The sequence below is a fragment of the Scyliorhinus canicula genome, chromosome 13, assembly GCF_902713615.1.
Source record: "Scyliorhinus canicula chromosome 13, sScyCan1.1, whole genome shotgun sequence".
Classification (NCBI taxonomy): Eukaryota; Metazoa; Chordata; class Chondrichthyes; order Carcharhiniformes; family Scyliorhinidae; genus Scyliorhinus; species Scyliorhinus canicula.
The window spans coordinates 124,711,381-124,728,425 of NC_052158.1; the positions used below are offsets into that span (position 1 = coordinate 124,711,381).

The 17,045-nt window shown below is 44.1% G+C and overlaps 1 protein-coding gene across 4 annotated transcripts in view; it reads left to right on the forward strand.

Annotated features, from left to right (window-relative positions):
• The window catches only part of capn10 (calpain 10), a 45,887-nt gene extending 34,418 nt beyond the window's left edge, over positions 1-11,469 (forward strand). For all 4 annotated transcript variants that reach the window (XM_038815640.1, XM_038815639.1, XM_038815636.1 and 1 more), the window contains one exon: positions 9,228-11,469. Coding sequence is in view for 3 of the 4 variants with exons in the window: in XM_038815639.1 (XP_038671567.1) it covers positions 9,228-9,257 (30 nt within the window). In the remaining variant the exon portion in view is untranslated. The remainder of the gene's footprint in view (positions 1-9,227) is intronic.
• Positions 11,470-17,045: the final 5,576 nt, after the last annotated feature.

Consider the following 17,045-nt stretch of genomic DNA (forward strand, 5'->3'; position numbering starts at 1 on the left):
GGAGAATCCCTTGCCGACTTTCTATCGAGGCTACGCAGGATTGTGGAGTACTGTGACTATGGTGAGACCTTGTCAGAAATGTTACGCGACCGTTTGGTTTGCGGTATTAACAATGCGGCCACCCAGAGAAAGTTGTTTGCCGAGCCAACATTGACTTTTCAACAGGCCATTCAAATAGTATTGTCCCGAGAGAGCGCAGAATGAGGAGTGCAGGAGCTACAGGGAATGGAGGTGCATGTCTTGGGGCGCAACCCCTTCCATCCGAAAGCATCCCCCCGCACCCCTGCAGTACCTTGGGCGAGGCGACGTCCGGATCGAAGCCAGTGGCCGTCAGACATTCCTCCCCGAAGGGAGCCTTCTCCAGAACCAATGGATGAGGAGCCATGTCCGTGTCAGACTTGTAGGCGCCGACCCCGTCGCGGACGCCGGTCCTGGGGGCACCAGAGGCGCCGTCGTTCCGACCGAAACTGGGGCCTGCCCAGGGGCCGTACCTTTCATTTGGATGAACCTGCGGCAACTACTCCCGAGGACGTGGAGACGGAGGATGACTGCCTGCAGCTGCATTGTGTGGCAGCTCCCCGTGTGGCCCCCACCAAGGTGACAGTACGGGTGAATGGTCACCCGCTTGAGATGGAGTTGGACACTGGCGCAGCGGTCTCTGTGATCACCCAGAGGACATTCGACCGCATCAATCAGGGTATACAGACCCTTACAATAACTGACACACAGGCCAGGTTGGCCACCTATACGGGGGAACCATTGGACATTGCAGGAAGTACAATGACCCCTGATGTTTATGGACGCCAGGAGGGGCGTTTCCCACTTATCGTGGTGCGCGGCCATGGGCCCAGCCTGTTGGGTCGGGACTGGTTGCGCCATTTGCGTTCGCAGTGGCAGCACATCCTCCAAACAGTTTCTGGAGGGTTGACTGAGGTGCTAGGGCGATACCCAGATGTATTCCAGCCCGGTTTGGGGAAAATAAAAGGGGATGCAGCCCGTATCCAAGTCGAACCAGGAGCCACGCCACGCTATTTCCGGGCGTGCCCGGTGCCTTATGCCTTGCTCGAGAAGGTAGAAGGGGAGCTCACTCGTTTGGAGACTTTGGGTATCATCAGGTCCGTCCGTTTCGCTGACTGGGCAGCACCAATTGTACCTGTAATGAAGCCAGATGCCACAGTTCGCTTACAGTGAATACGGCTTCCCGACTCGACCGATACCCAATGCCTCGCATAGAGGATCTCTACGCGAAGCTTGCAGGCGGACTCTCGTTCACAAAATTAGATATGAGTCACGCCTACCTGCAGTTGGAACTGGACCCTGCCTCCCGGCCATATGTAACGATTAATACACACCGGGGCCTGTATGAATAGACACGTTTGCCCTTTGGAGTATCCTCTGCCTGCGCTATTTTTCAACGTGTTATGGAGGGCATTTTGAGAGGTTTACCGCGTGTTGCTGTTTACTTAGATGACGTTTTGATCACAGGGACGTCGGAGCAGGAACATTTAGGAAATTTGGAGGTTGTCCTTAGACGCTTTTCGGAGGCTGGAGTCCATTTACGTTGCACAAAGTGCGTTTTTCAGGCAAAGGAAGTAGTCTACCTGGGTTATTGGGTGGACCGTGAAGGTTTGCACCCCGTCGCAGAGAAGGTGCGCGCGATTCAACAGGCCCCCGCCCCGACTGACACTTTGCGTCTTTGTTCGTTTCTCGGCCTCGTAAACTATTACGGAAAGTTCCTCCCCAATCTGGCAACTATGCTGGCCCCGTTGTACCTTCTGCTAAAGAAGAATCGCACCTGGGTTTGGAATCAGCCGCAAGAAACCGCTTTCCGGCGGGTAAAACAACAATTGTCGTCTTCTGGGTTACTAACCCACTATGATCCTGGAAAGCTTGTCACATGTGATGCATCCCTGTATGGTATTGGGGCCATCCTGTCCCACAAGATGGAGAACGGGGCTGGGCGGCCGTTAGCTTTTTCCTCCTGCACATTGACTGCAGCGGCAAAAAAAGTACCCGCAGATCGAGAAGGAGGGCCTGACAGTGGTCTTTGCGGTGAAACGTTTCCACCAGTACGTATATGGCCGCCACTTCACTATCGTGACTGATCATAAGCCTCTGCTGGGACTTTTCAGAGAGGATAAGCCAATACCGCCCATTGCTTCCGCACGGATCCAGCGCTGGGCTTTGTTGCTCGCTACCTACGAGTATTCTCCTGTATGGAGGGCAGCATAGACAGCTCCCAGGCGAGTTGCGGGCATTTTCCTCCAATCTGTCCGAATTCAGCATGGAAGACGGCATCCTTTTGTGGGGGTCCCGGACAAAGGACAGGAGCTGATACTGAGAGACTTGCACAATGGGCATCCAGGTGTGACCAAAATGAAAATGTTGGCCCGGAGTTGTGTCTGGTGGCCAGGCCTCGACACCGACATTGAGAAGGTGGCCCAAAACTGCTTCATTTGCCAGGAGCATCAGAAGCTTCCGTCGGCCGCGCCCCTACATCACTGGGAATGGCCAGGGACGCGCTTGCATGCGGATTTCGCCGTCCACTTTCAAGGATCCATGTTCCAGCTATTAATCGACACCCAGTCTAAATGGCTAGAGGTGCATAAGATGTGAGGCACAACGTCCTGCGCAACAATCGAGAAGATGCGTTTGTCTTTCAGTACGCATGGCCTCCCCGAGGTGCTGGTCACGGACAATGGCACTCCGTTCACAAGTGAGGAGTTTGCAAGGTTCATGAAGATGAATGGCATACGCCATATCCACACTGCCCCTTACCACCCGGCTTCAAATGGGTTGGCGGAGTGCGCAGTGCAGACATTCAAACGAGGCCTAAAGATGCAGTCTTCCGGGTCGATGGACACGAGACTGGCTCGGTTTTGTTTTCATATAGGACCACCCCCCATGCGGTGACTGGGGTAGCTCCCGCAGAACTCCTAATGGGCCGGAGACTTCGCACCCGCCTTAGCATGATTTTCCCAGACATTGGCGCAAAAGTACGCCACACACAAGAACGGCAGGGGCATGGGTTTTCTCGGCATCGGCCGATTCGGCAGTTTACGCCCGGTGACCCAGTGTTCGTTTGGAATTTTGCTGGTGGTGCCCAGTGGGTCCCTGGCGCAATCTTTCGCCAAACGGGCCCTATCTCTTGCCAGGTACAAGCCCACGGGCATCTCCAGCGCAAACATGTAGACCATGTTCGGTCCAGAAGACTATCCCTGCCAAAGATTGCCCGCCCCAGGAGCTCATTCCTACAGCCGCGGAGACCAGACACAACGGAAAGTATTCCTCACAATCTTCCTCTGGTGCCTCACCCAAAGCCTGCGCAGGGCAGAACCGCGTGACACCGAGATGACGGAGGCCGGAGGCAGCAGACTCTGACTCCGAGATGGAGACAAAAGACACCTCAGAGGGGAAATCCTCGGGCCGACTGGCCGTGGATGTACAACCGTTACGCCGTTCATCACTGAAGCGCCGGTCTCCATCTCGTTACACGCCGCCTGATCCAGCGCCTCGTGCAAATGGTGTCCGGCCTGCGGCAAAACGAGTCCGACGCCCTCCTTCGCCAGGGTCTTCGGTGGATTCCTTGGACTTTGGGGGGGGGGGGGGGGGAGGGATGTTATAACCTGCCTGATTACCACTGGCTGGGGACTAATGACAATCCCACAATCCTGTGGGAGTATGAGCTTCCCCAATGAGGGGGGCAGAGAAATCATTAGCAGACTCCCTGCATAAATAGAGCTGGCCAGTTTGGAACCAGGGAGAGGAGTTTGGCAGCAAGAGAAGTTGCTGCTGCTGTTGTGTATATATGTTAATTTGTAAATAAATGTTATTTCTTTGTATCCCGAAAACTCGTGCTGGATTCTTCGTGGCACTCACAAAAATACTGATGTTCAGTAGTTACTTTGATGATCCTTGGGTTAGTTTGTTGGTGCAATTGCCAGTGTAAGGCCTGTATTATCAATTCCGTGAGAAGTTAGACCTTACGTAATGTCAGTGCTCAGGTCTATAATATCAGTGAACTGTGAACAGTCTATATTCAGGTTAATGAGGAACAAAATATTAGAAACATTGAAAATAAAACAACCAGCAAACAGAACATGAAGAAAGACAAATCTTGCATTTCATCAACAATGCCAACAAATATCGAGCCTTAAAATAGCATCAGCAGAAACTAAGAACTGAAAACCATCTAAAAATTAACATTATTAATGGTAACTGTAGTGACCTGTATATCTGTAGGTATGTAAGGGGTTAACATCTGTAAGTAAGTGCTATTTAACCACTAGATGGCAGCACCAGATATATATGTAAGCTACACTCAGAGACGGTTCCCGCCTCTTCGTATCAGGAGTGACTAGTGAACAGAGAGTTAGAGCTATAGCTTAGTGAGCAGGTGTAGTTAACCCATATATATACTTAATTTTCTTTATCTAATCTTCAGTTATAGTTGTAGAAGAGTGAACAAAATCAGTTAATTTATAATCATTACTCAATAAACAGTATTTGCTTTATTTGAAGACTTTGAGTGTTATGACCATTCTGGCAGTAAGCAAATTAGTAACAAGATATTACTACACGTAATATAACAGAACCTGCTGTTAAGAACATGCTGATGAGTAATCTCAATTTTCACTTGACACCTACAATGCCATCAGCGTGAAATATTTACAGGCTTGGGTGAAGATGCAGACCTGAAATTGTAAAAGATCTGCACATTTTATTAACCAAATGATTGTGGTTTTGAAATTAGTTGCATTAGGTCCAATCCGGTTACGGGATGTCCAGCCAGGTCAGGGGCAATTTGGGTTAGGATGGGGTTAGGGGAATGATATGTGAGTGATGGATCAGTGGAGGGCAATAGCATGGGGAGATCAAAAAGGAAATGCTGGAAAATCTCAGCAGGTCTGGCAGCATCTGTAGGGAGAGAAAAGAGCTAGCGTTTTGAGTCCAGATGACTCTTTGTCAAAGCTTTGACAAAGGGTCATCTGGACTCGGAACGCTAGCTCTTTTCTCTCCCTACAGATGCTGCCAGACCTACTGAGATTTTCCAGCATTTCCTTTATGGTTTCAGATTCCAGCATCCGCAGTAATTTGCTTTTATATAGCATGGGGGGGGGGGGGGGGGGGGATGCTGATTAGTGAGGCAGAGGGGGATCATGTGATATATTTTAACTTCACAGTAAACTGTGAACATTCCGTGGAAACATCTTTTTCTTACAACGAACACTAATACTGTACTACTTTGGTTACAAATTCTCTTGCAAGCACTTGATCTGATTGTAAATCTGACCTTTTGATTACTACCTGTTGTGAGAGATAGTTGGCATTCATAACGAGACATTTGTTACAGAGTAACAATCAACAGAGTTGATCAAATGCTACACTGTTATAAGATAAGTGAAGCTGTACAATGCTGCGAAGATTCTGCCGGTAAAATTCAGTACAAACCCGGGTCATTTTAAAGTCTTGTAATCCTGTTATGATCTAAATTTGATAATACCATATTACATTCTAATGCTTTGAATCTCTCTCATTTGCATGATTCTTTTGTATACATTTTGAATTCAAATTGTATTGTTCAATATTAGTAATTAGTGCATTGTTATTTGAAAGTGAATCCCACTTCATATAAAATTCGGACAAGTGACTTTTTACCCCTTCAAGATTTAACTTTTTATCCCCACAAGGTTTGACTTTATATTTAACTTATTGGGTTCTTGTTCCTGAGGAATCTGGTCATAAACCATTATTTTCATTATGAAATCATCATTAATTATGAATCAGAAAAATTGACAGAATTTAAACAACATTGATCTGAATTTACAGTTCGAACAATAAAATCACACTTATAAAATTCCACCTTGGACTAACCCCACTGTTATGGAGCTGTGCCTCTTATTCAAACTTTTGCCCCACCTCAAAGACCTTTATAATCTGGAATTACACCTCTGGAGTGGTGGCTTGTCAACATCTGGTCCCATCAAAAACGGGCTTGATTGATTGAGAGATGCTTATTTTCACCATGCCAACACTGTTACTAGGTTAAGTAGGCAGGTGTTCAAATGGTGTCCAGTCAGCTCGGAAGTGTTGCAATGATGATCTATTCTCTATTTTGTAAATGACCACACAGTACCAAGAGTCCTTCCAACATTTTTTAACAAATCATTTTCCTTCAGCTACATTGATGCCAATTTAGTACCTGGCTTGACATATTCAGTCATAGAATCATCTAGAACAGGATGCCATTCAGTCCATCGCATCTGCACCAGTTCTTTTGAAGACCAGTTAGTCCCACACCCCACTCTATCCCCATGATCACTGAAATATTTCTCCTTCATCTAATTCTGCAATTCCCTTTTGAAGGCTACTGTTGAATCTGTATATACAAACTGATCAGTCAGTGTATTCCATATTCGAAGCATGTTTTTCCTTGTGTCACTTCTGGTTCTTTCTCCAATTACCTTGCATCTGTGCGCTCTGGCTGTTGGTCCTTCAACCATTGAAAACAGTTTCTTTGTATTCACTCTGTCTGAATGCTTCATGATTTTAAATACCTTAATCAAAACTCCACCTCACCACCACTAATCTAAGGAGAGCAACTCCAGTTTCTCCAGCCTATCCACATAACTCAAATCCCTCATCCCTGGAACCATTTTAGTAAATCTCTTCTGTACCCTCTCCAAAAGGTTCACGTCCATACACGAGTGTAGAGCCCAGAATTGAACACAACACTCCTGCTGGGATCTGCTTGTAAAAGGAACAAACATGAACTTGCACTGTACAACTTTATGATCTTGTACAAAAGCTATCCTATGAGTTTAGTTGTGACTCAAGTTCATCGCTTTATTTTACAATCTGCTTTATCTACAAGAAATATTGGCCCAGATCTTTTGTTCAGCGACAGAGTGGATGTACCCACCACAGACTGCGATTCAAACTGCCCTCTTAACATTTCACCCTGGATCAGTGGCACCTGCCAATCTTGGCTCGTGCAAAGATTCAGCAGTCGGGAGACCAAGCGGCAAGTGTAATTCTAACCAGGCCACGCCCCATTTTTGTCACAAACTGAAGACACTTTTGTGAGGTTTGTCTTCAGCTCATTGACTAATATTGTTTTTAAATTGAGTTGTCACCCTCAACACTGCGCAACTGCCCACCCACCCCTGCCAGCGGTAAAACCAGCAATTGGAAGTTTAAACTTCCTGCGTCAGGACTTCCTTGGGGTCCCAAGGCGCATTTGCAGCTTAAGTTGTCATTCGCTACTGCCCACCTCATATGTTTTAGGCTGTCTTTTTCAAGTTCTAATTAGCAAATTCCACTTTTTCCTGATCTTAGCATTTGGATCGCATGTAGTGTCGCAGAAATACTGCTTAACATTGCAATATGTTTCCTAGTGGCCCTAATGTCAGTCAAACCAACACTGCTAAATGAAATCATGGGGTTGTCGAGAAGTTTGTCAACAAAAATATTTCCCGTAACTGGATAAAATGTTACAGAACAAGCTTGTTGCTATTCGCTTTGCAGACTCGTAGTTGACCGATTGTGGCTATAACCGAGGATCTCATTTATTTGGACAGTGTGGATTCACTCTCAATTAAATTGTTTGAAAGATTGAGGAACCCGTAATAATTTGCACTGAATAGTACAAAACAGTGCCATGAACTATGAATGGAAAACTTTGCCTTTATTACGTTCAGATTTCAGAGCCCGACTTGAAATTGAGCTTTGCAGATGGCTCCCCACTGATGTCCAACTGATGCAGATTAATGGAATTAAAAGTTGCAACGGTTTTAGAAGCAAGAAAAGTTTTTTTCCACATTAACTTTAGTGGTGCCAGCAATTCTTAAGAGAAATTTAATGAAGTAGGCCATTGGATCAATCAAAGCCACAACCAGGCAGGCAATAAAACAGCAAAAGACCTTGGTCTGGATTTTGCAGCCAGGGGTAAAGAAATGTTGCTGGCAACTGTCCTCAAAGAAATCTACTCACAAAGGATTAGCGCATTTTGTGGCATCAATTTCCCTTATTACGATGTCACTTTCATTCTGGCGCCATCTACTGGGGATCTCTGGTGTCCGGGAACAGTAACTGCCCAGCCACCTTGATGACTTCAATCAGATTGAAGAATTCTCAAAAATAACAAACCAGGATGTTCAGACCACTGATTTTGTTTTTAAAATTATTGATTCCTTCACGGGATGTGGTCAATGCTGGCTAGGCCAGTATTTGTTGCCCATCACTTCATTTCTTAATAAAGATTGGGGAATATACATGTGATGAAGGCTGAAATTGAAATCTCATAAGAAAATTTAAAATTAAAAATCTATGTAATATTTATCATGGAATGAAGGAAGTAATACTCCAGACTATGAACATTCATTTTCCAGGGCAAGCGAGGTTGTTCAAGATTGTGACTTGGCATAAGTTACATCTTTCAGCAAGGCATAACTTTTTCATGGTTTTAACAGTGAGAATAGTGCATTCAAAGTTGACGTTCACAATCAAATCATTGATTTGGTGCTGATTGCAACTGCAAAGACTGCAATGGCAAACCCTGTAGAGACGTAGTGGCAACACGGACTGCGACTGTTGAATTTATGTGTTTAACTGTGCATGTGTTCCGTCATTTTTACACAATTATAATGGAGAAAGCTGATAGTTTTGCTGTTTTTATGACAAATTTCAATCTCCTGTTGTCTTTCTTTCCCCTCTGTCCGTTCTAGCAGCAGTCCACTTCTTGCTCTGCTTGTACAAAGTTCTAACACCTATCCATATCTCATTGAAAATCCATTCCATCGCCTTCCAATAATTCACAATTTGGTACAAAACTGATAAGCTGAAGAGATGTGTGTTGTTCAAAGTAAAACTAACCTCTCAACCAGAAATGAAGATTGCATCTATGTCTTATTGTTTCCTGATGTGATGTGTTTTTGCCCATTTCTTTTCCATTATTTGCATATGAATGAACATTCAGGTTGTGAAATTAAGTGGTACTGTAATATAACATTGGATTAGCTTCATTTTTGGAAGGGGCAAAGGTCAGAATTCACGATCTACACATCTACTCATGAATTACTGCTTGCATACCTGTTTAATGTCTCTGAAGTCAATATTTTGTGAATCCATAGCAACCAATAATATTACTGAAGATGATTACAAATTACATACAAATAATATCTTTTAGGTTTCTATGTAACAATAACTTTCTCTCTTGTTTCTTTGAGGCTTCCTATACGTCAGTGATGCAAAGGTAGAGCACCAACACAAAATCCTTCAAAAACCTGCCTGAAAACAATAAGAAAATTGAATCAGAAGAGAGTCAATCTGGAGGCATTCACTCTGTACAATTTGCACATCACAAAGCCCGACCCTCTTGGCACTAATAAATTGTGACAGGGCTCGTCATAGTAAATAAGCAACTCTACTTTAAGCCGACTGGTGATGTGCTCGATGCGCAGCAGCAAGAACAAAAGCTGCCTCAGAACTGGACGCTACTTCAAAGAGTCAGCAGCTCTGCACACAGTAATGGACAAAGAGCCGATCAGTCTCCTGCTGCTTTGATGTTATTGAAGGCAAATGAGAATGACATTTAAATTCAGTTTGTACGTTCAGCACACACCGTATTAGACGGTTCACTGAATTGTGAATGTCTGATTCTGTTGTGCTTATGTTGTGACCTCCTATGGGCTGGATTTTTCCATCATTTTGAAAACAAAACTGGAACTTGGGCTGCTGTTCACTGATGTCATTGTTTTTCTCCTAATTTGTTTGACGTCGGACTGTACTAAGGTAGAATATTAACCAAAAGAGTGCAGTCCCTTTCAGCGAATGAGCAGCTCAGCATTTTTCATCTCAGTGAGTAAATTCTGACTTACGGTTAGGCACAGATCAACAGCAAAATATTTGCTGTGATGTTTTTAATTCCAGATTGACCATACAGTGAGAATATTTAGGTTTGTTCCATGGAATATTGGGCATGTGACCTCCTGAACAATATTACATTTCTGGATAATATATCAGCTGTACTGGTGCAGACGTAGTGTTCGCAAACATTACCAAATCTAGTATAAATCTATAATAAAGAAATTGTTTGCACTAGTACAAGTTTGATATGGTTATTTGCATTATCTACACTGGTATTGGTGCGGAGTTCCAACTTTGATACAATTTTGATGCTTTTATATGCTGAACTTGAGCTAGATTATGGTGTTCTTTAAATCATTGTGAAGTCAGGTTGTACACTAGAATAGTAACACTGTCAGAATAAGACTTTAAACTATAAACTTGGAAATTTCAAATCGAAATTGCCTATTAATAACAAATGAGTGATTCAAAATGCTGGCCGGGACAGGATACTCTGCACAACTACTAACTGTTGATTTAAGTTTAACCTTTCTGCACTTGTCAGAACAAAACGTTTGATCTATTAAAGTGAATGGGAGGAAAATTGTTGGCCAGAGAGCACGGAAGTTGCAAAACCCTGTCATTGTTGGGGGGGGGGGCTTTTTTCCTGAATCATTATAACATTTCCAATAATTTTGTAGAAACTACCTCGCAAAAATATTGTCCCCTTATTGTAATAAAAGGAAAAGGTAGAAAGGTAGTCCATGTTAGAACTTTCAAACTAAATCACATTATCTCCCGTTATTCTAATTAACGATTAACGCACTGATAGAGGCAATAGTCTCACATATAATTCTTAATATTTTTCCTTGCTCTTAGTTCAGGGTCTCCCCTTAGAGGATGTTATGAAAAGATACATTTTACACACCGAAAACACAACAAACTTCAGTGAATTTAAAGTTGTATTCATTCCCGTGTAAAAATCTGAATGCCTCTCTTGATTCAACAACAAACTAAATTGTCAGTATTGTAATGCATTGGTCAAGATTTCTCACATAATTGTAATTTTATATTAGATCATATTCATTTAACAATCTTCTGGATCTAGAATACATTTCTTTATCTTGTGAATAATAAATCTACTCATCTAATTTACAACTGATTCATTCACGTTAAAACCTGTAGAAATTAGGGAATGTTATAACCAAAGTCCATTCTGTACCATGTGCTTATACTTTTAATGTCTGCACTTCCCATGTTGATATTGCAAATACTGTAATTTGCAAAATGATGGCATATTGCATTTCTCTCATTTCCATCAACAGATCAAAAAATTACTTAAATATATTGCCCTGTTGAAATAGTGAGCAGTGGAGACTAGAACTTTTAAACTAAGACTGAATATTGAGTTCTTTTTACTTCCTACAAGATTTATTTTGTGTCAATTTTTCAAATTACTCTCATTGGTGAATACGAGCTCTCTATGTCCCAGTCAGTTTTTTGCATGGTCTCATATTTAGGTAAAGTTGTACCTTGTGTCTTTTGTCTTCATAAGATGGTGGAATAACATCAGGCTCTGTTTTGGCTTTAACTGCCAAATTTATTAAACAGTGATAGAACAAATGAATACATGTATTTTCAATAGAAAAAGTGCTTCTAACTATGACAAACTTTTTTTTCACAACTATCTGCCAACTATTGCAGATATTTGAAAAATGAAAAAAATGAAAATCGCTTATTGTCACGAGTAGGCTTCAATGAAGTTACTGTGAAAAGCCCCTAGTCGCCACGTTCCGGCGCCTGTCCGGGGAGGCTGGTACGGGAATCGAACCGTGCTGCTGGCCTGCTTGGTCTGCTTTAAAAGCCAGCAATTTCGCTCAGTGAGCTAAGCCAGCCCCTAGCTAAACCTGGACTCACATTTGAAATCTCTAGAATCCTTTTTTAAAAGTAAATTTGAAGTACCCAATTCTCCTTTTTTCCAATTAAGGGGCAATTTAGCGCAGCCAATCCACCTACCCTGTGCATCTTTGGGTTGTGGGGGTGACATCTATGCAGACAAGAGGAAAATGTGCAAACTCCACACGGACAGTAACCCGGGGCCAGAATCGAACCTGGGTCCTCGGCACCATGAGGCAGCCGTGCTAACCACTGCGCCGCCGTGCCACCTGAAATCTCAAGAATCCTGATTAAACAAAAGAACTGGTTGATAAATTCCCAAAAGGAACCAAGCAGAAATTAAATAATTGAGAGTTTGATTTGGAGAAAGGTACCAAACCACAATGTATTTAGAGACATCTCTAATTTGAAGGCCAGAATCAGTAGTTTTCCAGACCTCAGCCAATATTCCATACAATGACTGACTCCTGTATGAAATGATACCAAACTAAAGAGAATTTCTGTGTTTATGTTGTCATACAGTACATAGGAGAATCTCGCGTCTTGAAGTTGATTTTAATTCCCACTGCGAAGCTAGCAGAAGTGGAACACATTGCCACCAACCAGTAATTTGAAGCTGGGACCTAGCAGGTTTTAACGGCCGGGCTTCATTTGAATGCAGCCAGTCGATGCTCCATTGTTATCCAGTATAAGCAGCAGCTGCCAGTGGGTGAGAACTAAGACTAGCAGAAGACTTCTGTCAGCAAGTTAATCAGAGGCCTGGACTTAGCTGGCGGGAACAAACGGTCTTCAGCACTCAGGAGGGTCTCGCGATGAGGAAAGGGGGATGATTGGGCTGCGGACACACCTGGTTCCAGGAGGAAGATTCTTTTTTAAAGTATTTAAAATGACCACTTCCGGCCCTGACTCTTTATGCTAGCTTTGCTTGGCAGGAATGCCACAATGGATTCACAGGGCAACAACTTGGTATGCAGTTGGACTTCAATTATGTTATCAGTGCCCTGCAGAAGCACCCTGCTGGTTTAAAGCAAATATACCTGCTCAGAGAATGGGCTGAAACTGAAGACAGCCGGCATATCGATTGGCATGTCTCTTGGGATGTTTATGAGAGGGGAACCACATTTAAAATATGCTGTGTTCACACTCTTCTTTCTCAGATTTCAGTTACTGAGCAACACCTCCCACCTGTTTTGTATGATCCTGAGCGGGATTCTCCAGGGATGGGGCTATGTCACCACGCCTGCGAGAAAATGGGCGCGAATCACTCCGGACTCTTTCTAGAAAGTCCGGGGTTATTCTCCATTTTAAAGGGGGCTTGCAGGTTCCCGGAGTGCTCCACTCAGCTCCGACTGCCGATATGGCCCTGCACTTCCAGCCGCGGATCCATGCGTATGCGACATGACGGATCCCCACAGCAGGCCGGTGCCGAAGAAGTAGCCCCCCGCCCGATCGCGGGCATGGGGGCCCCCGCCCAGGTGATGTATCCTCTCTTCCCCCCTCCCCCCCCCCCCCCCCCCCCCCAAACCGGGACAGCCACCGCAGCCACGACTCTGAGCTCCCGCCAGGTGGAACCATACATGAAACACGCCGGTGAGAACTCGGCCGGTCGTCCACGGAGAATCGCCGCGGGGGCCTCTTTCAACGGCACCCAACCGGCGCCGCATGGGTGTGACTGCAGGCGATTCTCCAGTCGCTGGAGAATCACGGGAAGGTGTCGCGGGTCCGACTTTCCAATCCACCTGCAACCCGCCTCCATCATGTCAGCCTGTGTGGCTAAGATCACCATGCCAAGGAATAACGGTAGAGGCCCTACGGCAGTGGGAACGAAACCAACACCCCACCACTAAAAGCACTTCCTCATCACAGATCCCACAGCTCGCTCACCCGGCTTCAACCTGCTACACCAACACTATTATTACCACAACTCCATGGTTTGTAACTGAAGACCATGCAGAGAGAGCATGAGATATGGTAAAAGACAGTATCCAGGTGAAAGATGCAATAGTTAAAAGACCTTTTGTGGAAGGAGCAAGAGAAGTTAAAATATTTTTGGATAGACGTCAGATATCATTTTATAGTTACAGGAGATCAGGACACAGCAAGGGAGTGTAAAGGCGCTAAGCGGGTAAAAATGGAGACATCACCCAAGGGGAGTAGATCTATATGTGTTACAGTCGGTGGCCAGTTCTGAAGGCAAAAGCGCGAAAGCAAAAGTCAATAAATTGGCGAATGAAATTGTTGATTTAAGTGGGAAGTTTGAGAAACAAAGTGCCATGTCCTGAAGTATCACAAGTGCGAGGCAATGACCATCTCCAACTAGAGAAAATCCAAACAACTTGCCTTGATGATCAATTGTATTACCATAGCTGAATAATGAGAGGGGATGTAATTGGGCAGTACAAAATACTAATTGAGATTGATACAATAAACTTAGACCAAATGTCCCTCCTTTTGGGGCAATCTAGAATGAGAGGTCACGGAAATAGATTGAGAGGTGGTAGATTTAGAACTGAGATGAGACGGAGCTACTTCTCGCAGAGGGTGGTGAATTTGAGGAACTTGTTTCAAGGAGATAGATATATTTCTGATGAAAGAAAACAGGTTAATCGGATATGGGCCACAGGTGGGGAGGTAGATTTGAGACCAGGAAGAGATCAGCCATGATCTGATTGAATGGCGGAGCAGGCTCGAAGGGCTGAATTGCCTACTTCTGCTCCTAATTCCTATGTTCCTTTGCTCCTATCAACATCAGGGGGTTCCCACTTAGCAGAGATTGAACTGGACCAGTCATTTAAATACTATGGTTATAGGAGCAGGTCAGAGGGAATTCTGTGGAGAGCAATACACCTTCTGACTCCACAAAGCCTGTCCACCAATCTACAAGGTGCAAGTTAGGAATGTGATGGAATACTCCCCTCTTACCTAGATGAGTGCAGCTCCAAAACACTCAAAGCTTGACCCTATTCAGAACAAAGCAACGCACTTAATTGACACCCTATCCACCACTCCATCCACCACCGTCAATCTCCACTCCCTCCACCATCGACGTACAGTGGCAGCAATGTGTACCATCTACAAGATGCAGTGCAGCAAATCACCAAGGCTCCTTTGACAGCAGCTTGCAAACCTGTAACCTCCACTACCTAGAAGGACAAGAGCAGCAGCTACATGTGTGGCAGGTCAAGAAGACAGTTCACTACCACCTCCTCAAATTGAATTAAGGATGGGCAACAAAAATGCTGGCCTTGCCTGCGATGCCCTCGTTCCATAAAAGAATTGAAAAAAAACTGGTAGCAGTCATGTTAATGCAGATCCTGACACAAGGGGGCAGTTACTGTGCAGATACCACAGAGTCCTCGATGGACTCGAAGCAGCAGGCTGCAAAGTTAGAAGCAAACCTCGCTTGGTTGGAAATGAGGTTCCAAAAGGATGCGAATGGCCGACCAGAGATTTTAGCTAAATTACTGTGGGATCAAATTCAAATTATGTTTCTTGATACAAGTTTTGCCGTTATCATTGTCCATACCTCATGCTTTTGACAGGCAAAACTTTCACCGTAATAGGATCAAATTAAATGGGTTTAATCATCGAGAAGTAATTGCATATAAAGAAAATGCCTTGTTCCTTAAAGTACAAGGGTTCCCATCAGCTGTTGAATTGCTAGTATTTATGAACACTGTTAATAGAAAACAAATGCCAGACAGCAATGTGTTAAAGCAATATCAAGCTATTGTTTGGTTTGATTGTAACAAAGGTAACAACCGGTTGAGAGTTCGGTGTTAATTCGGTCTTTACAATTAAAAAGACATCAGCATTTGAAGTTCCTTGCCATTCAGATAACCGAGTCCAAGAGATAATTAGAAAACATTTGCTAATTTGTGCTAGGGGTAAGCACGATTGTGGGAAATTGTAGGGTGAAGAAATAATTAACGGATCTTATCATTCTTTAATCAAACAGCACCCGCTTCCAAGGGAAAGCATTATTTTTTTGGAAGAGGTAATAGAGTCCTTAAGCAGGGCATGTCATTGCACTTCCTACACTGGATATTGCAAATGGATTATCGAGTGCACGAGTAGCAAAAAGATATTAGTACAAGTTTGCAGTCACATTTGAGGATCGTTGCTTCACTTGGACGATAATGCTCTTAAAAGAGAATGGCAGGAATTTCCATGGCCAAAAAGCTTGTTGCAATATGTGGATGATCTAGTCTTAGCCACTGAAACAGTTGAGAAACATTTTAAATTATTAAATGAGTTGTTGATTTTGAAGGGAGATTTGAAAGTTATTCTCAAGAAGGTCTAGCTGTTGCAGAGAAAAGTCATTTCCCTGGGAGTGTTGATATCGTCACGTGTCTAAGTCCAGACAGGCACAAGGTAGACACCATTCAGTGGTTGCCTTTGTCAACATCCAAGTCTGCACTTGGTTCATTTTAGTAACTGATGAGTTACCAGTGCAGCTTTATTCCGGATTTTGTAGAGATGGTCAAACCTCTCTATGGGTTTCTTCGAGGCAAGGAAGACCATGTGTTGGCTTCACTAATGCGTTGGAAAAGTTAGAAGTTGCAGTTATGGAGACCACCAATGTGGTAGCACATGATCTAGAAAAGTCGTCTTCATTTTATGAATGGCATTTTTTGGTATACTGCCTAGAAGTTAGCTATTTTACTGACATCATGGGCCTACAGGAAATCATTATTCATCTTGTATAAAGTCTGCCTTCAAAAAGGATTTAAAAATAAATCACTTGCCAGGGGATAACATTTGTCTCTGGACATTTGCTGATGCTGCTCTTATCAGGGCAGGCAGTTGGGAGTTAGCAGTAGTGCACCTACTAGCAAGTTAGCTCTTGTAGAGGATGTTGGCGGTCAACGGTCAACGGGCAACTGCCATAGGTTGGGAGATTTCCATAAGAATCCAGAAGTGCCTAAATCGGCAGACTCAGAAATTAGAGTTGGCGTCTTAAAGCGGCAAAGGATTTTGCATGTGTGTTACGGTTAAGTTGACTAAGTTAAAATCTTGATGAATGTCGTGAGTCAAGAGACCAGGTTCAAGGAACCAAGAAAAAGGGAGAACCTTGAAGTCCTGGGATCGATGGAAAAGACACTATTATGGCGCGTCTCGACTCGTGTCATGTGAAGTATTCACCTTTGCCCAATAAATCTTGTTGGCTACCGTTCTAAATTAGTGATTGTCCGTCTTGCCAATAAGGTTCTGTGGCAAGGAGGGGGGTTGGGGTGTGGGGGGGGGTGTTGGGGTGGAAGAGGGGGTTGGGGGGAGTGGGCAGGGTTGGGGGGGGTGGAGGG